The following is a 27,304-nucleotide window of genomic DNA, read 5'->3' as shown; positions in this document are numbered from 1 at the left end:
GAAGCTGCTTGAAGAAAAAATTCTTTCTAAATTATGTAATAATCTGGCATTTTCTGCATCTTATTGGAGGTATTCGACAGTGCTTTATATAATATTATTTTTAACATTCGTTCGCCGTCGCAAAAAGAAAACTGATTACAAAATATTTCAACAACGGCGTTTATATATATTAGTTTTCAGAACACGAATGTTATACAGAGGGCAAGCGTCATGTTTCGCTAATATATTCGCAGAATATACATGCATTATGTATATATGAAATTTTTTTTTGGTGTATGAAACGTACTCTTTCGAAAAATATACATTTTTTACGAGTTACGATGATATTGGATCCGTCCGTCCAAAACCCACGTCTATTCGGCATTATGACGGTATTATCTTTTTACTTCAATCAAAGCACATGTCATATGGAGCTGTAAGCGTATTAGAATTACGTAGAGAACTGCATTGAGATCGTAGCAGATCGTACAATATTTATGAAATGTACTGCAATTAGATGTACACCGACACCGGTGCATGATAGCTCATCAATGACCGTTTCGTACCTTTTTATTCCCATCATTATTGATGATAATTAATATTAAATCAAAGACGAAATAAACAAGATAATTAGTAATAACTCCACGCATCAATATTATATACGGGCTGTCTCGAAAAAATAAATGCATTTATTTCGTCGTTTTTGGTCCCCCGCAGAAAAACTTGTTTTATATTATTGATTTATCAGAATTTATTGATAATTATTTATCGACATAGATATTTATTTCACATGAATTCAACGTAAATTAATAAAAAGACAAACTCTTCTTAAGCATATATAGAGAAGAGTAGCCGAATACGTACTACTTAAGCTGTAACTTGATGAGTTCCTCTCACTACAATGTTTAACTTTCTATCAATAATAAATTAATTTATTATAAGCATTTATGCAACATGCTATAAAAAATACGGTGTAGACAACCGGTGCCTAAATCATATTGTCTTTAGGTGTGTGCATATGTGAAGGCATTTATTTCATAAATTTATAAATTAAAGTAATTACAAATATAAAAAGGATTTTTTAACTATAATACTTATTTTATTAATAATTTATATCGAAAAGAATAAGATATTTAATAAATAATAAATAAAATAATGAAAAGATAAAGGTTAATAATAAACTAATATAATTTATTTTTGCAATTTACATATTTTTTATATTAATTATTATTTTGCTATTATCAATCTTGCATTTATTAATATTATCGTAAAATTTGTGTAGTACTAAACGTTTAAAACGCTTAGACAGATTTTATTAAAATAACTATTTAATTTTTCATAATAATTGCAATATATACAACAAATATTTTATAATTCATCTTTTTTGCAATATAAAAAATTCCGTAATTACATTATTCTTTGTATAAATTCTTCAAAAATTCATATCAGTTGCATCTGATTTTTTAAGTGTTTTTAGCACAAAACAAAATGTAATCTATTAAATTTTTGTCTACGCGTCATTCATATTCTCAAGTATTCAATTTTTTTTGTCAATATTGTTTGTATTAAATAAAAGTATAAAGTATCGACGAAATATGATTTAGGCGATCGGTGCGTATTCAGCAACTCTCCTACTTATTTGGTGCATCCTATTCTCTGATGTTAAGTATTTCACTTTAAATAAAATCGAAGCGCAAGTTATGACTCCTTTTAATCGGGATGCTTAAAGGAAAGCAGGAAGAATTTTTGCTGTTGGGCGTGCACTTTGGCCTGCGCTTCTAAAGTCATCCGCGTCACGGGAGCTACATTTTCGGTGATAACTTTATGCCGTAACCTCATTAAACAAATTTCTCGACCTAATTTAAGCTCGCCGGCGACCTCGGTCCGCTCTGCCACATTCTTCTAACTAATTGCTCGCGATTAACCCATGGGTGGCACGTAGACAGACGTTAAGCGGTGTTACGCGCGTTAATAATGCGCGGCTAATAGGCGGCTGCGGAACCTGTCGGCCTCGCCGTTTATCCGCTCCACTGCGGCCACCGCTGGACTGCAGGTAGATCCGAGATACGGGTAAACCAGACTATAAAAGGCTTTCGTATTTCGCGTCAGCTGGCCCTCCTTCGTTACAAATCGCCGTTCCTTACGCTACTCTCGTCCGATTTATATCCGATCTCGCCGCCGCCTGAACTAACAAGACCTGGCGATACGTGTTTGTTGCCCTTGCAAAAGGAAAAAAAAAAGAGCTTTCAAAAGCGCCACAATTTTGCTTCCGTTTTTGATTCTACCATATAGGTGTATACGTTTCTAAAATATTCAATCAAACTTCGTTCCACGAATCGTACTGGCGAGATAGGAAACGCGAGTCCGGAATTTTTCTCGTTACGGGAGCTGAAAACTGTACATTAATAAAAAGCAAGTGTGAGGGAACTCTTTATGTATTGTTGAACTCCAAATTCAGCTTGGACAAAGGCGGAAAAAGATACACTTTGCTCGCGCAATATAAAAGCTGTAGCACGCGTTAAAACGACTACATACCATCGAATGGCAGCTTTCGCGGTGATAAAAATGACAAAAATACGCGCGCGGATCGGTTCGTCTCGCACGATGACTGGCAGGTATCGATTGCATTTTGACGTTTTGCATTAAAATACGTCGATGTGTAGCGTGACGAACGATTGGCACATTTCATGGAAATCCATCGGGGTGATCGAGCTCTCTCGAGGAGATCTCTCGCGCGCCATCAGACTCGCGGAAACGCGAGGACGCATTACGGTGGGGGGGAGGGGAGGCAATATTACGACTGATTAAGCTCCGTTCGTTCAGGTGTACTACGTGTCTTGATAGCGATTCCTCGATGGATTGCCGTAAATTACCGAAGCGAAAAATTCCAATTATTTCCGCGGCCCATCAATCCTTTCAAAGACAAATCCAATTTAGGACCCGTCGTACGAAAATCAGAAAGTAATTAGCATTATAAATATAAATCGTGGACAAATTTGTGAACAAACCTTTTGACAATTTCAACATTAACAAACACGTGGATTTTTCGAATATCTATTATTTTTATAATAGATGATTTGGTATATTTTAATAAAAAAAAATCACCAAACTATTTTATTTCTATCGCTTTGATTAAAAGAGTTCAAACATTTTTTTTAATATTAAAGAAATATAACCGTACAAAATATAAATAGATTGAATTAGCGACACTAATTGTTCATAACAATGTTTAAAGGAAAGATATGATTATACATATACTAAGAGAAACTCTACTCTTCGTGATTTTATGTAAAAGCGTGTTCTTCAACTTTGAGATCTTTGAATATCGATAATCTTGATGCGTATCTTTTATCACACTGAAAAAAAAAAGTAATATATCCAATAAGATATGTAGTTGCAGGCTGCCAACTACAGATATACTCAATACAATAATATATGCTATTGCAGTATCAACATTGTACTTGCATCAACAGTAAATATTATTGTATTGAGTATTTTATGTAGTTGGCAGCCCGCAATTACATATGTTATTGGCTATATTATCTTTTTTTTTCTGTGCGGGAGATTTATGAAGTCTTAAAAAAAAGGAGACATCGCCTGCGATTGAATTTCCTTCTTTATGACAAAATTGTAAGTTCTAATTTCCACCTCTTCGGTTTCCCACGTCTATACAAATGAGAACATTTTAAACTGTTTATTCGTCAATCTTTCTCTCCAATTGTAACATGACACGAGCTCGCCGATTACCCCCCCCCCCAAAGTTCATTGCTCAAAACAAGCTTATTACCATCGCTATAATCCACTCGTAAATCTTCTGCCATTCATTCACTCACCGTACGTCACGTACATCTCCCTACTGTCAAAAACACCTCTCGACCACGCGTTGCCGTCGAAGCTCCCCCTATCCCCCGTCCGGCAATCCCATCCCGCGCGCTCTCGCGAGTCAGTTAGACGAAGGCTGAGGCTGGTGTGTTGTGCCACTTCCGGTAGCAGGTGAAAAGCTGGCGCAACCACCCTCGCCGGAGAATTGCACGATCCGGGAGGAGAGCCGGACGACCGTGCGGGTGAGCTGCGCCGAGAGCGAATACGTCGACGCGAACACGGCCATCTACGTACTGCAGGTCTTCGACGCCGACACCAGGCATCTGCTGGCGTCCTCATCGAGCCTGACGCCGAGAATGCTCGAGGTGACGAATCTGCCGGCCGACCGGAGCCATTCCGGCCTCATGCTGTCCCTCAGAATCATGACGGAGCAAGCGATGAGCGACGCGACGGTCCTCTTCAGTCACTTTGTACAGGAGGGTAATACCAATAAGGAGCACCAACGTTACCCAGGTAGGGCCCAGATACACAATGGATCGTCCTACCAACCAACCCTCTAAGCCCTGTGGCCTCAACCTTCCCCTCCCCCGTTACTCTTCCACGACGGTGCTTTTTGCACGAGAGCTCATCGCGGTAGCGATAAGCGACGTCGCCGTTATGGTCGAGCGAGCTACGAAAATCGATCGCGTCGATTTCCTTTACCGCTTGTACAATTCAAATTGTTCTTCTCCCTGACGCCTTGGAGAAGAGTTGCTGTCATATCGCGGCCGCGAGATCTATATCGAGTGTGTATTCGTTCTGTTATCAGTGTTTGAAATTGTTACATTTTTTCGAATACTACCGTTCCCGAATTCTTACGTTGTACGAGTTATGTCTCGGTAATAGAAATACAAGCATCGCAGTAAAATACAATAATTAAATAAGAGTAAGCAGATTATTGGTCTGCGATGTTTATATTTCATTTCTAGTCATGTGTGAAAACCCAAGTAGTAAATTTATTTTCCACCTTTCGACCACATCCGCTTGTATTTGCAATCTGTGATTGCTTCTTGTGATTCCATGTTGTGCAGTAGTATAATAATCCCTCGCGCTCCGTCACATTTGTTTCCGTTCCCTCAGTTTTTGAACGAAGCATTATTCTAGTGAATCAGGAAATAATACTCTCCTGTAAAATTGATGAAATAACGATTAAAAGTGGCCATCGATTCTCCTATTGTGTGAATTTTTGTTTATAATATTCTGCAACTCTTGTTTTGAGCAAGAAACACGAAATTGCTCGGAAATTGACTATCCTTTTATATGCCTTTACTTTGAATAGATAGTAAATTTTCTTCCTATTAACGAATATTGGTCTCATACGGTCCGTGCGGTCGGTGAAAGCGGTTGCGACGAATGCTTTGTACAGAAAAACGTTTCATTCGCGAATCGTGCAACGCGTGCTGAAACGAACTTCGCGTTCTACACAACAATTCGCTCGCGATGAAAATGCTCAGTCAGTGGAAACCACTCGACAGGTCAACACTTTGGCAAATTCATCACGAAGTATCTCGAAAATTTGCATATTTGTTTTGCGCACGTAACACAAGTTTTTTTCCCCTCCCCCGTGTCCATCGAGAAGCTCGAACCATCGAGTTAAAGGCAATCACCAGGGAACCTCGCGATTGACTTGTAAAATATTGTTACGCTGTTTTGTACGATACGGTCAGATCTTGCATGCGCCAGATCCGTGTTAACATAAAAAAAAAAAAAAACGCGTTACGCTACGTGGTCACCGTTGTAGAAAGCGTCTCCTTGATTCAATCACTAGATGTATGTATTGTTATCACCTGTTTTAACATAGACAATTATTGCAATTATATCATTTCAAATTTCCTTATATTCAAACTTTCGCTTGCAAATTTCTCTCGCACGTATTCGTGAATGTTTATTTCGTTAATTTTCCTGTATTACGTATAACTTAGAACATACAGAAAGAAACCGTACGTCTGTATTATATGAAAAGCGCTGCTGATGCTTTTGCATGTTAATTAATTATGAATTTTTATTTATTTATTTTTTAATATAAGGTTTAGCGAGAAGCAAACGTTACAGTCTGTTGATGAAATGTCACCGTCGTACATTTAATTAAAACTGCTCAAAGGAATGAGTCTTTATTCATATTCAAATGCAACAAATACTTGTGCTGTAATATTTAAAACGTCAAAGAAATAAAAGTGAATTTATATATCAAATTCACTTTTATTTACTAAAGCGTGTTAATGTGATCATTTTGACGCGTCATGATTATTTTCTCTTCATTTTCTTGCTACATATTAATCACATTTAACATATGACATAATGAGAGATGAAGAAATCTAATTTCGCTATATGTTTTTGCGGCGCGCGCGTATCAAATATTAAAAAATATTGTGCAACTCCAATTAGAGAGAGCTGTTTTAAAGTAATTATATTTTACAATCGGTCGTATTATAAATACTTTGCTCGTCATGTGAAAATATTTTATCGATTTTGTATCTACCACATATCCATGCAAGTGAAAACTGACATAAATGAGAAAAATATTCATTAACTTTAACATAAAATATACCATATTAAATCAACATGGTCGCTGTTTTAATAAAATTATTTTAAAAAGTACACGCACGTGAAGTTATAATAAATTTTGAAATGATTTACTTAGGTGGTATATTTTTATGTTCTATTCTACGAAACATTTTTAGAAGTTCAAGCGATGCCTCTATATAACTAAAAGTGACATTATCAAAAATTAGAGCTATAACTTTGTCTACCAACTGCGCTAGCAAACAATTTATATGCAGCGCATATTATCGAACTTAAGTGCGATTATATTGTTGCATTGCACTCTCATTGCCAGACTTAAATATGCACATAGCGATATTACGGGCGACACCGTGAAGATAACTGGCACAGATAATTGAAGGTTTCACCGCGTTCTTGACGGAAGTCGGTTTACCCTTGGCGTATCCCTCGAACAGTTAACACGCGCACGAGATAGCAAAGTCGGAAGAACTTGTTTCCAAGGGATACCGCTAAGGCGACCGCCTGTACGTGTAAATCCTGTCGAGAAGCATTCATCCAAAATTGCTCTGTGGCCAAGCCTGATCTTCCAGTTCGATCGTCAGCGCGGTACGATGTACGTAAACTTCTCTCAAGTATCACGAGAAATGTTATCGGGAGGAAACGGAAACGTCAATAACTTGAATGTCAAAACTTCAATGTGCGGTCAGTCGCCTGCTTGACACGCGCGCATTGACATATATTTAATTTAATAAAATTTAAACTTGCCAACGTGTGTGTTCGCATTCTGCAAAATACATTTTACGCTATCTGTAGACTTTGTCGTCATTTTAAACGCGTTAATGTATAATTATTAATGTTTCATTTATTTATACAATGTTTCCGCTATACGGTCGCCTATACAACAGGCTGCTACGATCAAACAATCTTAAGCTTCCCGAATGAAGTAGATTCTGCGAGGCAACGTGTAGCACGAGGGAGTAGTTTCAGGAACGGCGCTTTCAATTAATCTTTCGCAAATTAATAGATAAGGTCACCAAAAGCGGCTTAAGTTCGAAGACAATGAAGCTGCACGCACAAGTGACGCGCGGAACGGAACGCGGCGTTATTGCACGAAGAGCTCGAGTCATGCACCAGAGATTTGTTCGCCATCCATCCATTGTATCGTGAGATGTTTCGTAAGACAAGTCCGGGATAAATTCGGAAGATCTAATTTAAATTAATCTCATGTTCAAAGACGGCTACATTTATCCCGCTTCATGTATCATTACGGAAATTTCGTAGACATTCAGCGAATATTATACGCAGATTGCGCGCATATCTCATTATTAAGTAAGCGGATATTAAATCGGCGTAGCAAACTTTACTTTATAATATTACAGTGTTGGTCTTCTACCTACAATATTTTTCAAAAATATTGTAGCTTAACTTTTTCAAACTTTGTTTTTACTAATAAATATCTAAGAATTTAGCTTCACCGAGGCAAAATATGAGTCAAATTAATTAACGAAGGATGTTAAAAGATCAAAAGTCAAGATGAATAAAATTTGTTCAGTTTTTCCAACGGTTTTTTGCTGCACTATTTATATCGTTGCAAAGGGTTGAGAGAGAAAGAAAATTTTATTAAATTTGTTTATATCTATTTTCAAATTTGTTTATTTGCACAAACGCCGTATAATTAAATTTTGCTGTAGATAATTAACATGGATTTACAATTAGTTAAAAAAGTTTTTAATCCAAAAACACTCAATTGCGACAAGCTGCAATAAATGTTGAATGTATGTACATTACATGATATTACAGATATATATTATAGTACATTATTTGATATTATGACAATAATAATACAATTTTGTGGCAACACTTTGATTCATGATCTCTTCAGATTCGATAATATTTCATTTTGTTTGGTGTTTATATATTTTGTCTTTATACATATTATTTTCTATTATTTGTGAAGTTTTCAGCTAATTATTAAAAATTCCTGTTCCAACTTTTTATATTAAAAAAATTTTTTAACAAAAATTATTGTGCAAACTAATAACATGCAAAAGAAAAACGTTTTTATTTATTAGAATTTACGACGCAAATTAAAATTTAAAGAATTTTCAAGTTTAATAATCGAATTGATTATCTTTTTTAGAATTTTGGCCGATTTTCAAAATTTTAATCGCTATGTGTCACGCATTTGAGAAAATCTTCACTTGAGAAATCTAGTGTAAAATGATAGATGCAAGAGATATTACGAAATCTAATTAATAAAAAATCAAAGAGTGATCAAAAAAATATATATTTGATTAAGCTCGTATTATTCAACGCAATGTAATAGGAGTGGTAAAATAAACAAACTACGTATAAAGAAGTCAGTAATAAATATTAAAATCTTTATTTTAAGAAGCTGTAAATATACATTTCATATAAACATATAAGCATTTTAAACTTCAAAGACGTTTCTTTTCATATATGAATCTAAAAAAGTGAAGATTATCTTATATTTAGATACAGATTTTAATATTTATTACATTTTTATTTGTCTCTTTATTTATCTTTATGTATCTTTATTGATTAACTATTTCTTCTTTTTTCTATTGCTGAAGAAAGCCCCAAAAAAGAGCCGAAACGTGCATACATTAAACTGTTCATTTACGATTTTCGTTACCTTAAATTTGTTGCGCTCTACTTACCGTGCTCGTATCGCATTGCCGCTTGATTTTATTTTTTTGTTGAATATCTCACGAAACTTACATGACATTCTTTTTATTTATCTCATTTGACCATTCTTTTCTGTCAGAGAGTAAATATTTCATGATTTCTCGGCATAATCAATGAATTACTGTTTTATTACTATCGTTATCTTTTATTGTATTACTCCACACTATCAGAGGAGACAGTGCTTTGCAAGCTTAATAAAAAAACTGATACACTTTTTTTGCAAACACTAAAATTTTTAGTCGAGTCTGTCTTCTTCGCGTCTATTTTAGTACTACTAAAATATCTTCTCTGATTTATATTATTTCAATACGTATATAAACTCGTAAAGAATTTTTGTTTATGATCTCTCGCTACTGTTCTCTGAAACTCTGCGTTCAAATAAAAAATGAAGAGGGATTATCTGAAGATTCGCAAGTCTGACAGAATAGATTTTCCACGCGCATACAAAGGCATGAATTCAAATCGTCATTAGCTTAGTTTGATGGTCGCGAATGTTGACGCATCCTTGGCTTTAATATTACCTTAGGAGGAAGGGATGAGGAGAAAGGAACGGAGCCGGAACAAGGACGAGTGCCAGAGAGGCATTCATTTAACAGAGTTCGCGGATATAAGTGGGTTTTGATTAGCCTCGAACTTGAGTGTACCGCCGGAGTTCAGAATGGAGTGCATTTGAATCCCAAATTCATTGCTAATGCGGTTGTATGATCTATGATCTGCGCAAACACTCGACGACCGCGTATCTGAGAGGGATTATTTTTCCACGAATCCCGGCTTTACCTCTTACGATAATACCGCGCGCGGATTTGGCACTCGCCGAAAAAGTCGCAAAGCTATATTACACTCGAATCTCTACTAATATTTAATCGCGAGAACGAGTTCCGTATCAAGTTTCAATTTTACGATCATCACACGTTTAAAGCGAAAATAACTGAAAGTTTACAAACGGGGAAAATGAAGCTTTTTAACACAAGCTATACGCCGGATATAAAAACCTGGGTAGAATGTAGAGAATTTTAATTTGCCGTTATTTTACCCCCTTTTTTATGCGAGTGAATGATTCAAATTTTTAGCGATACTCGGATGGATATTAACAGCCGGGAAGCAACAACGCCGGCGCAATATAATTAGATTATCTCTAAGATACGTAGGAGGGAGGGGGAGGGGGACGTTATAAATTCTCATTGCATTCCATAAATCGAGCAGATCGTGATAAACCCCAAGAATGCTACCGCGTAGGTAGATTCCGACCCGAAGCTGCCTTTATTATCGCGCGCGTCGCAGCTAAGAGAAACCTTATATGTGCGCATTTTTTACGACCACACATTTTACGGTCCATACCGCACATCCTGCACACACACACACACACACACACACACACACACACACACACACACACACGTACCTATCGCGCATACTCCCAATGTATCAGAAGAATACAGAATGCTTCTAGGATGCTTCGCTTGCGGCATAGTGTTTCTGCTTCCGAGTTAGATTTATGTTGCGAGCTACACTTTCCACGGACTTTAATCGCACGTGAATAAAAAAGATATTCGTTAAGATCCTCGCGGTCAAAAACGTGGATACATTTCACGTCGTCGCTCGTTTTCTCTCTCTCTCTCTCTCTCTCTCTCTCTCTCTCTCTCTCTCTCTCTCTCTCTCTCTCTCTCTCTCTCTCTCTCTCTCTCTCTTTTAATTAAAGAATGTTGCCTTCTTCAAGCTTTTTCGAGCTTTCCTCTTGTCGAGTAACACCTTAAGATAAACGTCTGTGTAACTGGACATCCACATAAAAACTTATTATTGATCTTAAATACTCTCTTTATTAAAATTTAAATATAATTTTAAATATTTAAATATTATAATTAAGAGTATCAATTTACGTTTGAAACTAGCTGAGCAAAAGAGAATTAAGAAAGGACAAAAAATGAACTTAATTAAAATGTAAAATTGTAATTTATTAGTACGTATAATCAAATTAATGCAATACATTACGAATTTATTCAGTTATATTTACGAAGTTATCAGTGAACCGAAATATAAATATAGATAGACTTAATCAGTCAAAAGTAATAAACTGTTGAAATAAATAGGCAAAAAATTAAATCAAAAATTGAAAGCACAAGTGATATAGATAATAATAATAACGAGAAGTTAAAAATAAAATGATATAAAAATCATTTTTCATGATAAACTGGTTACAATTAGAAAAATCTATTCATTAAAAAAAAAATGAAAATGTTGCAACTGATTCCTCATTCAATGAGAAAGAATGGCGTAAAAAAATAATACTTGGAGTGATGTGTTTATTTTTATAGTTCTATCAATTTTAAATTAATTAAACATTTTACACATATAATACTTTAACTTTACAACAAACTTCTTGACACCGCTTCAAGTTTTATCTTTTTTAACTCTTTTTCTGCCCTTTCTGCCTTCAATTCTCTTTTGATCACAATTAAATTTTAAATTTTAATTAAAAAAATAACACCAGATATAGGTGTACGTCCGATTACTGAGACTTTACTTTAAAGCCTCATCAGACAATACAATGGATATTGAGGATTGCAAATCAAAGATTAAAATTCTATCAATTAGATAATTTTAATTAGTTTTGTTCTGATTGGTTGAATTCTAATTTTCAACTCGCAATTCTCGATCTTCAATGCGTAGTTTAATACGGGCTTAAAGCGAGTGCACGTGCATTAGCTCACGCGATTGTCACAATCTGTCATAATTTGCATTTATAAATTTACGCGCGACACTTGCCTATAAATATTTCCGACACGCGAGACGCGCATATTTTTTCCCTTCTTGTTTTACGAGCTCGTGTCGTATTTTTTTCTAGCGTACATAATAAAAAAGACCACTTGTATAATAAATCAACGACATGAATAATTATTTTTAGTTATCGTCAACAAAATTATTGTAATCGGCAGCAGTAAAGGAAAAGATTACGTGAGAAAGACATGGCGAATCCACTGGGAAGATCAAACACGTTGTACTTGATTTCTCGCAAATCTGATCTGGCAACGCGATTGTCTTGATTCGGTCAGTCGCGATAAAAGTAGTCAAACTGTAAACAAAACTCAGAGCTTTCTCTATAAGGATTACACTAAAGCCGCTTTTGTATCGAAAAATGCTTTATCCATAATCGAATCGTCATTCATGAGGAAATCACGACGTAGCGATGCAGTTCTTTTCATCGCCGTTTTATCGCATTTTCTATCCAATGTTGTTTTGTTAACACTTTTTTTTTTTAAATAAGCAAGATAAAAGACATCAAAGTTTTCTCTATTCGTAAAGATAAGACGCAAAATAATGCCGTTATTCCTTATAATTAAAGAACGAACAGATTATTTGCAGCATCTTCGGAGAAAAATAAAAGTATATTCTTTAATTTATTCAATTTAATTTAACCTAAGTTTAAATAGAACATTTTCTGCGAAAACTCTCTCTCTCTCTCTCTCTCTCTCTCTCTCTCTCTCTCTCTCTCTCTCTCTCTCTCTCTCTCTCTCTCTCTCTCTCTCTCTCTCTCCCCCTCCCTCCCTCCCTCTCTCGTTAGAAGGAAAAAAGTTATACGAATATATATTATTATAATGTTTCCTGCGCTTTTTGGTCGAACGACACAATGCGAGCATTTCCAGTTCCAGTAAAATTCAAGGAAGCGTTATTGCAACTACTTTACTTTCCTTCGCGAAATTCGACCACTCTCCGCTATTGTCCTCCCCCTTTCTTCGTATTCGCCCCGAAACAATTGGACACAATTTGCAGCCCTCACACCAGTTATGCTGTCGCTGTCGGGTCCACTATTGGGCGCCGTGGTGGGAGCCGCAGCGGGGTTGCTTCTGGTGATCTTCGTGATCGTGCTGGCTGTCAAGCTCCGCTATCGACCCCGATCTCAGGAGGACTCTCACGACGACGGCGGCATGGCGAATCTCGCGGCGTCAGGAACCGGCACCTCGTCTCCGCATGACAAATCGTCGACCTTGCCCCTCAGTACCGATAGCATCGAGAGCTTCGAGAAGAATCCCGATATAATACCGCACGCGAACGGTAGGCGAGAGTACCTGTCACTCCGCTTCGCAGCATGCTCCTCGATCTGGTTTATCCGGTGATTGCATGATAAACGTACCCATGTGTAAGACAAATCGCTCTCGTTATTAACCGCTAGACTGCTTTTCTACTGGGAAAAAAAATTAGTCTTATATCTACAATTATTGTCTCTTATTCATATGAAAAATCTTTAAAGATTTTGGTAATCTTGAACAGACATAACTTGCTCACATGAAGAAATTTTATGTTATATTTTATCAAACAAATATATTTTTAAGAATGCATTATAAATAAAAAATTCAATCTTATTTAAAAATAATTTTTATGTGGAGTGAAGGGAAAAAAACATCAGATAGAAAATAATAAAAATCTTTAAATCAAGAATTATAATTTTTTAATATCGTGCTCTTTAGATGACAGTTATAATATTGAAATAAAAGTGTAATATTTTGTTCAATAAGATTATCAAACTCTTTAAAAAAAGATTTTGTTTTCTCACATATGAGACAATGAATTAATGCTAATATTTTTTCTGTGGTAAAGAACAATCTTTCAGATACTAATAGATTACTGTTGTTAATCAATAAGAACACTATAATAGCGATTTATTTAAATACAAAAACGTTTATAATAAAACAAGCTTTTGACTTTAATTAATTTTATCTTTTTATTTTATCTCCTAATTATGCTTAATTTCACATCAAATAGCGCAAAAGAATTAATCAGTGCTTCAAAATTCAATTATCAGATTAAAGATCGTTTTCACAAAATATTTTTCATGTGTTTTAATGTAAGTAAATTGATTTCATACTAATTACAATTTATTAAAATTAAATAACTGTCTTTCACGAAAATTCAATCTTAATTTTTTATTCTTTAGCCATGCATATTTATAAAGATTCAATAAATTTAAATTATAAACTGTTTTTAAAAAATATTAGATGAAATAAATTGCGAAAACGATCTTTCGATCAAAGTTTTTTCAAAGAAAGAATTGCAACATTAATTTAATAATCAGTTGTAACGCATGTATGTGATTTTAATAATGCGACGAAATAACAATGATTGTATCAGTACTTTATTGTATTGTAGAAAATTCGTATGCGGAATTATGCAAAAGTGCATCACCGCGATATGTACTGCAGCAGCAACGTTCAGAAGTGAATACCTTATCAACGACGAACAACGTAAGTTCAATCTGTTAAACGTCACAATTTATTACTTATAAACATGTTTACTTATACAAACATAACTAACGAATCTCATTGAAACTAAATATGTTATGATATAAAAATTGAAAATTGTCTATTTAATTGAAAAAAAGCTATATTTTTTAAATTAACTTATAGATAACTTTTTAGATTATATCTTATTATGATATTAGATGATATTTTTTTTCTAAAAAAAATTGAGCTACGATTAACAATTTGTATTTATTTATCTATTTTTAAACAATTATCTATTTTATTTTATTTTATACACACACACACATCAAACTGACTGTTGTATAAGATTTTCATTTTCCTAAATACTTCTCTAATTATGTACTTTTTACAGCTACGATTCTTTCCTTTTCCCAGTTGTAATAAAAAAATTCACCAATTAAGGGGATGCTGGAGTCGTTTGTTTTATCGATTGAACGTTATTATTTTTAATTAAGCCTATTTTTTTACTGATTTCATAAAATTAAAAATCCTTCTCCAGAATTAAAGTATAGACAATAACAAATAGTGCCTACCTATAATATTATGTAAAAAACAAAAAAAGTTAGAAAATTATATTTTTGTGCAGTCGCCTCATATCTTTCATCTGTAACACATAAGTTTTAAAGACTCTGTACGTACAAATAACTAGTACACACTAATCTTATTACATGAAAGAATAATAAAATGCTTGTAGAAATGAGCTAGAAGCTTTGGTGTAAGAAAAAAGCCTCAGAGAAAATTTCGTATATATGTGTGAGTGAGGAATCGGTCCGAGGCGGTCCGAGGATAGAAACAGAGCATTATTTTAATTCACAGATTAATATTAATATATGTATTTTAATTCTGGAAAAGAATTTCTAAATCTATAAAAGAAATATATACGAAATCTCATTAATGATGTACACAAATGACTCTACATTATCGACCTCGATCAAGTTTGAGAGGCAGTCCAGCATCCCCTTAAAAATACAATTTAAACATACAATTCGATATTAGGTGCCTAAGTCAGATCGACCAAATCATATTGTTCAAATTCTGGGAACAATATTGTTGTTAGCAGGGACCCGAGCTAACATACGTCGAATTAGCACTAAGGGGAAACCGGCGAATACCTCCGAATTGCTACCAGCCTGTGCAAATCTCCAGCATTCAACGGCCCCAGCTGCTGCCCATGTCGACTTTGACGCGCAGACAGCCGATGCAGGAGCCGACGATTTACGCGCAAGTCGCCAGTCATTCTAAACCGATTTACGTGCCACCGCCACACCCGTACATGAATCGTTCTAGCGACGAAACTACGGCGGAGACACCATTGATCGGACACGACAATAAGGTAATAGACGTGCAAAAGTGACAAACTGTTTTGTTGTAGTCTCGATATGTTTATAATTTACTTTCCATCAAATCCTACAACTAGACATGAGATCCAATAGCGTTAATGGATGTCTGGTAAATTTAATCAATATGTGTATTTGCAAAAAGACAAATTTTTATAACACATTACCAAATAAGTATAATTAATTTCTTTTGGTTAAATATATCAGAATTTTATGTTAATACTAAATTTATTTTATGCCAACACAATTTTTTAATTAAGAGAAATACGTCTAGTCAATATATGTATTTATAAATTTTATAGGTCCAACTGAAAAATGTCTACTAAAAATTAATATAATCCTTGTAATTAAGGATCAGTCAAATTATAGTTAAAGATCTATCAAAGCTTCTAGAGCTATTGGAATCCAATCATGGTCATCAAAAATTTTGTTGAGTCTCACGAAAATGCATGTAAATACATTTTGTTTATATAATCAAAATACTTGCCTCAATAAAGATTTTCTTAAAAAATTACCTGAAAAAATAATTCAAGTGCTGAATAATTAACATTTAATTATTTCGAGACCTAATTGTGTCTTGACAAAATTAAAAGACCATTTCAAATTGGCAAAATAACATAATAAAAATTTACATAACTTTGTGAAGAATAATCACTAAAACTTTCGTATAGACATTTTAAAGCCTCAGCTTTCGAATGCCATTAAACTTTCTTGAGGGGGAAAAAGCATCGTATTGAGAATGCTTGACAATTAATGCAAAATTATGATGAAACTGGGCGACAATGAGATTTGTGCAGCAAATTGCGAGCTAATTAAATTTTGAGATAAGCCGATGTTGTTGCTTGCTTGCGGTAACGCTACTCAACTGGCGATAACTAGTCTTTAATTACACTCTATCTATCTCTTTCAGATCACTACGATCAGCCACTCGGGCAGCTCAATCTGGCGCACCGACGCGCCGCCTTCCTCGAACGCGCCAACGACATGATTCCAGCAAGCTGCATCGTAATTCACGATTCCATTTCGCTCCTAAACGTCTCTTAATGTTCTCCCTCTCCCCTCTGCCCCCTTCTCGGAAGAAAAAGAAAATAAAAGTACACATCGATCTACGTACGTGTTAAGGAGTTCTTCGAAGGAGGTGCCATGGTCCTCCACCGAGGTAGAGATTGTTAGACCTTTACTACGAGTGTTATAAATAGAGGATTCGTTCGACGATGAAAGTAATTAATGAAATCGCGCGGAGTATATATATATATATATACACACACACATATATAGATTATGCGCTTTACCGAGTGTTTTGTGATAGTGGTTGGTTGGAGCCGGGAAAAAGATCGAAAACTGTTTTTCAGCCGTCCGTAAAATTCGAGGCGGGGCGAACGCACTATTTTGATCCCGTTTCACTTCGTACTGTCGATCGAGAATTTGTTGTTCGATGAATGTTATCGGAGAGTTGGCAATAATTACGTGTAAAAAAAAACCGTTGTTCCGGCGCGGTGCAAAAAAACCGGTGTGTTTCTCTGCAACTTTTACGTACCTACAATTATACCCGTGAACATTATTTGATTCTTCGTGTAGAAAAAGTTGAACTTAAAGTTAAACGAAAAATTTTAACTGAATATTTTAGAGCATTCTCTAGGATAAGTAGAAATTATATTAATTTTCTTTCCTGCAATTTCTCTAAATATTCTAAATCTCGTAGAATAACAAATTATTCGAAAATTGTAGCTCAATTTTCAGTCCATAGAAGTGAATTTTTTTCTTCTATAAAGTATGAATTTTGACTTCTATTAAAGTAGTAAATCACTCAAAGAAATTGCACAAAGTCCATCTTCACTCTTTTGAAATGACATTTCATTCTCTACAAGATTTTAAAGATAAGTTTAGTTAGTAAATCTTATAATTGAAAAGTTACAGTGATTTTTAATATTTATCGATATTGGACGTGATATCAATGCCAATATCTCTCCAAAGTTTTGTGTAAAGAGGAATTTTGGCTATTGGAAATGTTTGATACATTGATTTTGACAAGTGCTCGTAGGTATGAGTTAAAAATCGAAATAGCACTTCGCTCGCCTCAGCGTGTAAATCAAACAACGCCGGTGGAAATAGATTGCGAACGCAACGATTTAGTGTGATTGGTAGGATAAAGTTAGCAGCGCGATTGTTTTTTGATCATATAACCCTGCGTCTTCTGTACCGTCCTACGAATTTTTCATTCGATATTACTTTCAAGCTTCATTTATAAGATGCTATTAAAATTCGAATTATTTAAATTTTAGATATCCTAATCATTATTTATCATCATTAAATTATAATACTTTTAATTAAGTAACTTATAGATTTCTAAAACATATTTATATAAATCCTATTTTTTATTTTAAAAAATATTAAAGTATATTAGATGATAAAAATCAAACAATTACACTGCCCTTTTTATTGGAACCAATTACACTGCCCTAAAATTTAATTATGACAATTTCCAAAACAAATTATTAATAATATTATTATTATTAAATATATGATTGTAAAAGATAGATAAATTAAAAAGAATTAGAATTTATTACACAAATTTCTAACATAGAATAATTTTATTACAATTTTCATGTCTTTTTTAATATTCCGTTTATTCATTTTATTCCTATAAGAGAGAAGAAGATAACGATTAGGAATTATATAAAATACATTTAAATTATTTATATTATAAATTTATATTATTATTCTTTTTAAGATAATGAAAATTAAGATTTAAAATAAATTCTTATTGGTCATCATATTGCCGCACTTATCATGCGGCATTTATTTATTTGCATAAAGTCAAAGTAAAATTAAAGCAAAAATCGCAAATTGTAAAATTGTCTAGATGGAAATGAAATATTGACATTATTATGGACCTGAATTTCTTTCCATACATTTTAGTTCATCTACTTTTATGAAGTACTGCATACGTTTTTAAGAAAGAAGCGTTGTACGTTGACAGACTTTATCGTTATGAAACGTTTTTTTCTCTTCGATTTTATAGTTACCCGCTACTTGTGTAGTATCTACTTAGTGTAGACAGTTTTATTTAGAACAAGCGTTATAGAACTTGCCGATAGAACAGAATAGAAATCCGTAGAAGGCAAATGAAACGAGGAGGCGCGATTCTAAGGTTCGCGATCGATCATCGACGCAACGAATCCTTCTCGTCGGAATGAAAGACTTGAAAAGTTAAACGAAACGCTACTATGATCTCGTCCGATGATGATTTGATGATGATACTGATGATGATGATGATCATTATCGCAAATCCTTGCGAGATTTCGCACGCGACACTTCGCGAAGACTGACCGCAGGATTTATAATACGCAAAGGTGCCATATAACAGGGACGGGCTTGTCTTTTATTCTCGTTAACTCGATCGAATAAATCGCAAATCAATCTCACGATTTTTATTAGAATTATATTGCTAAACTTAAGTTCAAGATCACTGTACGTTAGCGTTGTTGAGAATTGACGATTTTCAAATGACGAGAAATGATTTTATACCTTGTTGGGTGAAAGAAAGTAAAAATTGTGTTCGGAACAATAAAGAGTAAAAGTTTCTCTGTTTTATTGATATTAAGAGTTTATAAAAATTTATAATTGATTAAAGCAATATTTAATAATCAAAATAATCATTTTAGCGTTATTAAATTTAATTGAGAATAAACTTGTGGTTTTACACGATTGCTATTATTAGAATTTCTTGATTGAATAATAGTATCTATTTATTAGATTGCTCTAAGCACTTAGACGAAATTCATGGAAGCATAAATTGATTTATATAATGTAATCGCGCCCGTCTCTGACATATGAGTTTATAATGGGAGTGATGTAAAAGGAAGAAACATTTTTCTCTCAACTAATTTGCAGAGCAAGAGAGTATTAAGGACAATTTACATCACTCTCATTGACTCATAAGATTGTAGCGCGAAAGCGACTGTTGTTCGAACGAATTCTATATTATTGTTGTATAGTGTAACCACCACGACTCGTGTCACCGAAGGCGAAACGTGGCTAAAAATCAGCGTCGATTGTAATAAAGAGCAGCGTGTTCGCGTTAATTATCTACTCGTATCTTTTTTCTTTACTTTAAGGGTAACAATTTAGCAATGTTCGCAAGTTTAGTACGAGCTGGTTAATATTGAAACCTCTATTGAAAAGGAAAAGAGTGCCGAACAATGCAAACGTGAAAGAGATATTGCAGAAGCGTGTAGAAAAGCTATGTTAATCTTTCAGAAACATCATTATAAGCGTTATCTTCACCTTCTTTATGAACATTGTCTCACAAACTGCCAGATAACACTGTCCCGCAAACAATTTTTATACAATTTTTTATATTATTTTTTTTTATCATACAGCAAAAACTCTGTTTGCATTTAAACTTTAACCTTTATCTTCGAATCACTTTTTCTCCGAAATAGTAAGTACTATAATGCACTATCGATTAACAGACTGTATTCGCTCAATGTTTCAAACTATACGATGTAGATATTAGAGGAATCAGAGATCTCACATTCACCAGAATGCGGTGTTCGAAAGAAAAAGACACGCAAACGTATAAAAAATTCTTGCCTCCCTCCCCCTCCCCCTCCCCGTTAACGATAGGCCGATACTTGGTATCATAATTATTACAGAATGAGAATGCGTAAAATGTAGAGATATTTTTTATATATATGATAATTGTACGTTTATTTATATGATTCTTTTATCTTTCGATCGTACTTTAGCATCAGACATAGCCATCTAGTTTTAAGTTGTACGAGGAAAGTCATCCGTATATGTTATAAGTATAAAAGTAAAAGAAATTGTTTTCAGAATGCGACAGAGAAGAAATCACGGCAACGAAATAAGCGAACGGAAATATAAAGTATCGATGTGTTCTGACGTATGCGAGCTTTCTGGTTCACTTTAAACGATGAGATTATTGTCCCCTTTGATAAAAATCAACGATTAAATATGTTCGAACTGCTCGACGAGAGTCGGAGTGCTCCATTTGTAATCTAAATTTTAAAATACTTCGTAAAGTAATAATAGCGAGGGAAGTTCGCAATTCTCGCGTACACGAATAATAAATAAAAATAATAATAATAATAATAAAAAGAATGAGAGGGAATAAACGACAGTGGCGATAGCTGTGCGCCAAAATCAGAGATTCCGTATTTTGTCAGATAACTATAATTATTATTGCGCCAGTGTAATATAAGACTTTGATATGTACTGTTAGTATGCATCGTGTGGGTATTACAGAGAATAAATTTAAATATAAAACGTACATCAAATATACGAGCATACGCATATGTACACGTGTGTTTGTGTGTGTAAAGGATAAAACTTAAGACACTATGTAAACACAATTTCAAAAACAACTTTTAATATAGATTTACTTGTGTAAAATATAAGGAGAACTAATTGTGCTCAATAAATTTCAATAAATAACGATTTTGCCTATACCAATAATTATCATTACTGCAGTTATTTTTATGTAAAATGTATATTATAAAGACATAGCCTAACAATCGAAAAGTTACTGAAAATAATATATAACTATTATACAAGTTTTTAAGTAACATTTATTTTCTAATAAGTGAAATTGAAAGAAATAAACACTATACTATCATTACATATAGCAAACAAAATAGCAGCTGTTTAATTTCAGCTAACTAATTCCAACATCTAGATTCTATTATATTGCTTTACAGAACTCAACGAGAATTTAATAAATATATTCACAAGATAGAAAATATGGATTATACGCTTTCATGTAAATAGATATTGTTCTTTATATATGTCTACAAATCCCTAAACGATTGCTCAATTTCCTTTTATTTCCTTTCCTTTTAGCGCTCTCTTTCTAATTCTCTATCGCTTTTTCGACTGTCTTACGTACTCTTTTCTTATATCTCTATGCTTCCAATAGAAAAGAATTTCGAATACATGCCGCATCTTAGTACAGCGTTGCGCCAACATTTTGCAAACGTTGCAGTTTACATCATCAGAGCTTCTTTTCATTAATTATTTTAATTTTAATTTATTTAAGTTATAATTTATTATTTTTACAAATAATATATAGGCAGGTTCTTCTACGAAACAAATTTAAATTTAACACTACTCCTTCGTCATCACGTGATCAATCTTAGTTCGTCATATCAGGGCTATTAGGTAGATGGCGCTGAAAAGTAGAGCGCCACTTTTCTATAAGGAGAATTTTACGATTTTGATGTGTGCGGTTTTTACAGGTTAAGGTATCGATCTTTTTATTGAAAATATATATTTAATTTATAAACCTATTCGAGTTTTTAATTGAAAAGAAAATTAATACAAGTTAAAAAGTTTTACACCAAATCAATAATTTAACAGATAGTGAAGACATTCAAACAAATCTAACCTTAATCTTTTTAAAGGGGAAAAAACCGAAATACAGTCAAAAGTATCAGATCCATTAATGTGACACAGTAAACTTAAAAAAAGAGAGAAAAATAGATCATTAGATTATTAGGATTAGAAAACTTATACATAAGATAACTAAAAAAAAAAGAATGAATATAACGCACAGAATCGGGTAAGTTAATTATTTTTTAACTAAAATAAGTTAAAGTTAATGGCTTATAAAATTTATTTAATTTCTAAAGTTACATCAAAAACTTAATTCAATTAAAAGTTACGTTAAAATTAAATTAAATTAACTTTTTTTTGAAAAACGTTATTTATATCAAATCAGAAAATCACAATTTTTTAAAGTTAGATTACTCAAAAGAATAATAATATTGGGTCTCAAATTTACTATTTTATTTACAAATTAAGTTATATGTAATAACAAAGAAATCTTGTTTTTTGTGGAAACATTTTTCTTAATTTTGTTTTATACGGATAAATTTTTAACTTGAAAAAAGGTTAATAATTTGAAGTTTACACATTTTAAAAATAGCTAATAAAGTTAAAAATTTAATCATTTAAAATTGACTAAGTTAAATTAAAATTTATTAACTTTGTTAAATTTTTAACTTTTTTAGTTACTACCCAACCTTGGTAACATGTAAGTTGATCCAAGTTTGCAAATGTTTTGTAAACACTAAGGCAAAATGTCAAGACAAGTCAAAATGGACAAAACCAGTGGGATATGAAACCAATGTATCTATATATAATCCGATAACAAAATGCAAGATGCCACTTATCCTAAAGACAAAAAATATTTTAAAATGGTATATGTGTGGACCTACAGTATATGACTCAGCACATATTGGGCATGCAACGTAAGAAATATTATAAGAACTTTCGTTTACTGTTGTTCACCATTGCTGTTTTATTTGCTTTTGTTACGGCTAAACCAAATTGAGTTCGAGTCTCAATCAACAACTGGGATTTTAATTTTTTCCTCTATTAAAAATGTTACAAAGTGTTATAAGAATTTTTGATTATTATTACAATATTTGACATATATAGCAGTGGAATACTATTTTTTGAGCATCAAGATTATAATTTATATAATTCTGCTAGCATATTTATTATTTATTTTAATTGTAACAAGTAGACTTAAAAATATCATCTTACAATCTTAAATTTTACTGTTTCACTCGTTATATGAAAAAATTTATTTTATTATTTATTGTAGCACTTACATAAAATCTGATATTTTTCGTCGAATTCTATCAGATTATTTTGATATAGATGTGTTGTTGGTTATGGGTATAACTGATATTGATGATAAAATAATAAAACGTTCCATTGAAAGTGAAAAGGATTTCGAGACTTTATCAAGGCATTTTGAGAATGAATTTTGTGCGGATATGAATAAGTTAAATATCCGCGAGCCTTATTTACGCTGTAGAGTTACAAACTATGTGCCGCAAATTATTCAGTTTATTGAAAGACTAATAGCCAAGGATGACGGTTACGTTACAAAGGACGGTACGATATTTGTACACATTTGGATTTTGTCTGAAAAAAATATATCTGACTTGGTTATTTAGAAATCTTATTTTACAGGATCCGTTTATTTTAATACTAGTAAATACGACAAATATGGTAAATTGTCGACTCCTTTACAATCTGATGTTGTAACAGATCAGCATATAGGGAAAAAATCGGCATTGGACTTTGCATTATGGAAAGCGGCGAAAGCGAACGAACCATTTTGGAAATCTCCATGGGGCCATGGTAGACCAGGCTGGCATATAGAATGCAGCGCAATTGCAAGGTAATTTTAAAAGTCAATTTTGTGTGTGTGTGTGTTTGCAAATTTTAATATTAAACATACTTGTCTGTACGACAATGCCGATCTACATAGTAGTATGTGTTTTTATCAGCACAGTCTTTGGAAATTCTGTAGATATACACAGTGGTGGGATAGATTTGGCTTTTCCACATCACGAGAATGAAGAGGCACAATCTTGCTGTTATCATGGTGTCAATCAATGGGTTAATTATTGGCTTCACTGTGGCCATTTAAATCTGAAAGGAAATGTAAAAATGTCGAAGAGTCTAAAAAATACCATAAGCATACAAGATTTTCTCGAAAATTATTCGGCAAATCATCTTAGAATGCTTTGCCTACTTTCTCATTATCGAAATAGTATGTACAATAATGTACAACATAAATTTTATATAATTGAATCCATGTGTAATGAACTGAATTCTATTGCAGATATTGAATTCTCAGATGAAATCATGCAAAATGCAGTGTCGGTGACCAAAAAACTTGATAACTTCATAAATGATTGTGATAATTATGTTGCTGGAAGATTTAAAACTGGTGAAATTGATGAAAATCTTTTGTTTGCAGTAAGTTATTTATATATAGTCAATTTAATTGCTACATGTAATGAGTTTATCTTTTTAATACAAATCATTATGTATGCAATGTGCAAACATACAAGAATTTACAAAATATAATTTTATAGTTAAATATTCAATTTCTTTTTTGAATCATATACATGCAATAAAAAATATTACACTATTAAGTTGTTATGTTAAATTTAAATATTTTTTTAGACTTTATATGACACGAGAAGTCAAGTTCACTCAGCATTAGCAGATGATTTTGACACTTCAAAAGCAATGCATGCAATTATAAATCTCGTTGGAATAGGAAACAAGATGCTTCATAAAGATACTGTAAGTCAGTTACATAAGAAATATTAATATCTCTAATGTCTCAAATTTATTTATAACATTCATATTACTTTTCAATTATTTGTTTATGCTTATTTTTTAATTGCAGACACCTCACAGTAATAATGTAAGCGCTATTGCTGCTGTTTCAAATTATCTTTCGAATACTCTTTCTAAATTTGGCATTTCACGATCTACGAAATCAACAATAGAAAATAAACAAATTGAAGACATTATTGATCATTTCCTAAACTTCAGAGCGGCTGTTAGAATCAGAGCACTTGAGCAAAATCCAAAAGACACAATTATATTGAAAGAATGCGACAACGTAAGAAAATGCTTATCTACTTGCAGGATTATAGTAAAGGTAAAATTGTACAATAATCATATTTTAAAATGTTAGTAATGTTAAAAAATTAATATGTTAATATATAGATTAAAAAATGTGTATACGAGATCTATATTATTGATTGCAGGATCAACAAAATGTTAGTAGTTGGAGTTGGAAATAATCATATCTTGAATAAAAGTGTATTAAAATTACTTTTTTTTTAATTATAAACATCCCAATCAATCTTTCAATCTACAGTTTGTTTTAATTTCTTTGCGTCGGCATCATTATCATCGGTAATTTTTCTCTTTTGAGTATTTTTTTCTGATAATGTTTTTCTTAACCCTTTCATCTTCCTTGTTTGAATTTTCTGAATATTTTGTGCACCAACATGTATACGGCCATACGTTGTTCCAAAGGTATCCTTGGAAATATTCTTTTTCGTCTTCATCTGTAATTGCAATTATTAAATAATTCCTCTTTTTTACTCATTGATAATTTATAAAAATCTAAAATAATTATTATAAAACAATACCTTGAGTGTCTTGGGCCTCTTACAAGCTTGCTTAAATAAGTCTTCAGAGGCAAACTTGTTGCGCCTGCAAACTAAATCAGCACGTGGGCCTATTTCTTCAAGTTCTATCCTAGGTATATTCATGTTGGATTTTTTCAAAAGTATCCTATAAATATTAATCAATAGTTATATTCTAAATTCTAAATAGAATTGTGTATTAAAATTGTAAGCATATTCCTTGACCTGTTCACACTATTGCAATATTCAATTTTCATTACTGTTTAAAGAAACAAAAATATTTAGAAAAATATTTTACCTGTAACTACGTAAAAGTATTTTATTCTCGACAGCTGTGAAACTTAAGACGTGTTCAAGACCCTGCAATCTGATCTTTTCAACTTCTTCTCTTCGAAACATATCAATGAGCAAGTTTTTGATCCTGCCATACTCATAATTACTCTCAAATAGTTCACCATTAAAGACTAACAATGGTTTTATTCCCGAGATGATCTTTTCAACTTTGAAGTCCTTTAATCCTTTATAATTTTCTACACCAAATTCTGCCATGTCCAGTAACATATGCTCGTACATTCGACCCATCACGAGATTGTGTGGGCGTTTCTTATTGTGCAAAGCCATCATAAAAAGAGACATATTGTACTTGGATGCAAATCTCTCCACAGGTGTAATATCTTCAAATGGCAGTATGTCATTCTTCTGTTTCATCATTTGCACATTAGGTTTTTTTAGATCATACTGGAAAAAATATATTTTATTTATAAGTTAAACTGTCTTGTCTCTTAAAATTTTAAAACACATAATAAAAGTTATTTCATGCGTGCTTACCAAATCTTTCATAAAATCGATAACCATCTGTGATGTACGGTTACCCTTAAAAAATAAAGCTTCCTTGGCATCTTCTATTAGCTTAGGCTCTCTCTTCAATATAGCTTTCTTGCCCTTGTGTGTTGTGGGCTTTCTACAAAAAGTATATTACACAAAATACAAATGTTGATGGTTTTTGAGTTCATAAAAAGAAAAAGAATCCTAAGAATTTACTACACTGAATAAAAAGCTATACCCTGAATGATACTTTTTCATTAGTTTACAATCAAATACTACATCAAAATCTCGATTAAAAAATTATATTACAAGATTTTAATGATTCAAAATATTTAAATTGGAAAATTTCCATGTTGCAGCAAATAAGCAATGACGTTCAATATATGACTACATATATTGAAAAATAATGTACAATATTACTTTATTATACTCTAAATACACTGAAATACGTGACAAATAACTTACTTGATTCTATCTACAGTAGGCATGACAAAATAATGAATTATTATTATATTAAAATCACAATTTAATATTTTTTTGCAAATTAATATAACCTATATTACTATATGCTGCTATATGCATAACGCACTGCATGAGCGCACATGTGCGCCAGAACGAGAATCGGCTCTCTGCGCATGCGCGACATGAGCAACACAGTCACCAACTATACTCACTTTAAAAAAAAATCTTTATGACATTTTTTATAAAAATTATTTAAGATATTTCAAAACTGTAAGCACTCTAAATAGTATGAATATTAACTAATCTGTTCTTTTAACTATAATATTATTTCTAATTTATCTTCTCTATTTACAACTAGGAATTTTTTCACATTTCTTCA

General features: G+C 32.8%; 3 protein-coding genes across 10 annotated transcripts in view; 2 read left to right on the top strand and 1 right to left on the bottom strand.

Moving 5' to 3' along the window:
• Positions 1–18,176, top strand: part of LOC105831779 (nephrin) — a 274,107-nt gene extending 255,931 nt beyond the window's left edge. For 2 of the 6 annotated variants that reach the window (XM_036283082.1, XM_028194114.2), the window contains 5 exons: positions 3,970–4,314; positions 12,820–13,101; positions 14,194–14,288; positions 15,364–15,639; positions 16,554–18,176. In XM_036283082.1, coding sequence (XP_036138975.1) covers positions 3,970–4,314; positions 12,820–13,101; positions 14,194–14,288; positions 15,364–15,639; positions 16,554–16,631 — 1,076 coding nt within the window. In that variant the 3' untranslated portion in view covers positions 16,632–18,176. The remainder of the gene's footprint in view (positions 1–3,969; positions 4,315–12,819; positions 13,102–14,193; positions 14,289–15,363; positions 15,640–16,553) is intronic. The other 4 variants (XM_028194116.2, XM_028194115.2, XM_036283081.1 and 1 more) reach the window with 4 other exon arrangements.
• A 145-nt stretch (positions 18,177–18,321) lies between these two features.
• LOC105832021 (probable cysteine--tRNA ligase, mitochondrial) lies at positions 18,322–25,318 on the top strand. Of its 3 annotated transcripts, XM_012672601.3 has the most exons (10): positions 18,322–21,909; positions 22,069–22,226; positions 22,678–22,917; positions 23,277–23,572; positions 23,651–23,861; positions 23,971–24,236; positions 24,309–24,445; positions 24,656–24,778; positions 24,885–25,142; positions 25,252–25,287. In XM_012672601.3, exons 2-10 carry the CDS (start codon positions 22,204–22,206, stop codon positions 25,285–25,287), a joined length of 1,590 nt encoding a protein of 529 aa, XP_012528055.1. In that variant the 5' UTR covers positions 18,322–21,909; positions 22,069–22,203. The 3 variants fall into 3 exon arrangements, with proteins under 3 accessions (XP_012528055.1, XP_012528056.1, XP_012528057.1); XM_012672602.3 differs by having other exon boundaries at positions 18,322–22,226; positions 25,252–25,318; XM_012672603.3 differs by lacking the exons at positions 18,322–21,909; positions 22,069–22,226 and having other exon boundaries at positions 22,752–22,917; positions 23,333–23,572; positions 25,252–25,318.
• Positions 25,306–27,083, bottom strand: LOC105832022 (ribosome production factor 2 homolog). Its single transcript, XM_028194560.2, has 5 exons — positions 26,929–27,083; positions 26,467–26,599; positions 25,937–26,376; positions 25,642–25,786; positions 25,306–25,557 (listed from the first exon to the last, which is right to left on the bottom strand). Exons 1-5 carry the CDS (start codon positions 26,949–26,951, stop codon positions 25,354–25,356), a joined length of 945 nt encoding a protein of 314 aa, XP_028050361.1. The 5' UTR covers positions 26,952–27,083; the 3' UTR covers positions 25,306–25,353.
• Positions 27,084–27,304: the final 221 nt, after the last annotated feature.

Source organism: Monomorium pharaonis, chromosome 2 (assembly GCF_013373865.1).
Source record: "Monomorium pharaonis isolate MP-MQ-018 chromosome 2, ASM1337386v2, whole genome shotgun sequence".
In the NCBI taxonomy this organism is placed as follows: domain Eukaryota; kingdom Metazoa; phylum Arthropoda; class Insecta; order Hymenoptera; family Formicidae; genus Monomorium; species Monomorium pharaonis.
The sequence above is the reverse complement of the archived record's forward strand: the minus strand, read 5'-3'. Positions and strand labels throughout refer to the sequence as shown.

Excerpts from the sequence above, each read along its gene's own strand:
- LOC105832021 (XM_012672602.3), top strand. The coding sequence starts at position 22,204 with ATGAATATAACGCACAGAATCGG. Across the intron at positions 23,573-23,650 it reads CGGTTACGTTACAAAGGACG|GATCCGTTTATTTTAATACT; the intron begins GTACGATATTTG and ends CTTATTTTACAG. Across the intron at positions 24,779-24,884 it reads AGATGCTTCATAAAGATACT|ACACCTCACAGTAATAATGT; the intron begins GTAAGTCAGTTA and ends TTTTAATTGCAG.
- LOC105832022 (XM_028194560.2), bottom strand. The coding sequence starts at position 26,951 with ATGCCTACTGTAGATAGAATCAA. Across the intron at positions 25,787-25,936 it reads ATACTTTTACGTAGTTACAG|GATACTTTTGAAAAAATCCA; the intron begins GTAAAATATTTT and ends TAATATTTATAG. Across the intron at positions 25,558-25,641 it reads AGAGGCCCAAGACACTCAAG|ATGAAGACGAAAAAGAATAT; the intron begins GTATTGTTTTAT and ends TTGCAATTACAG.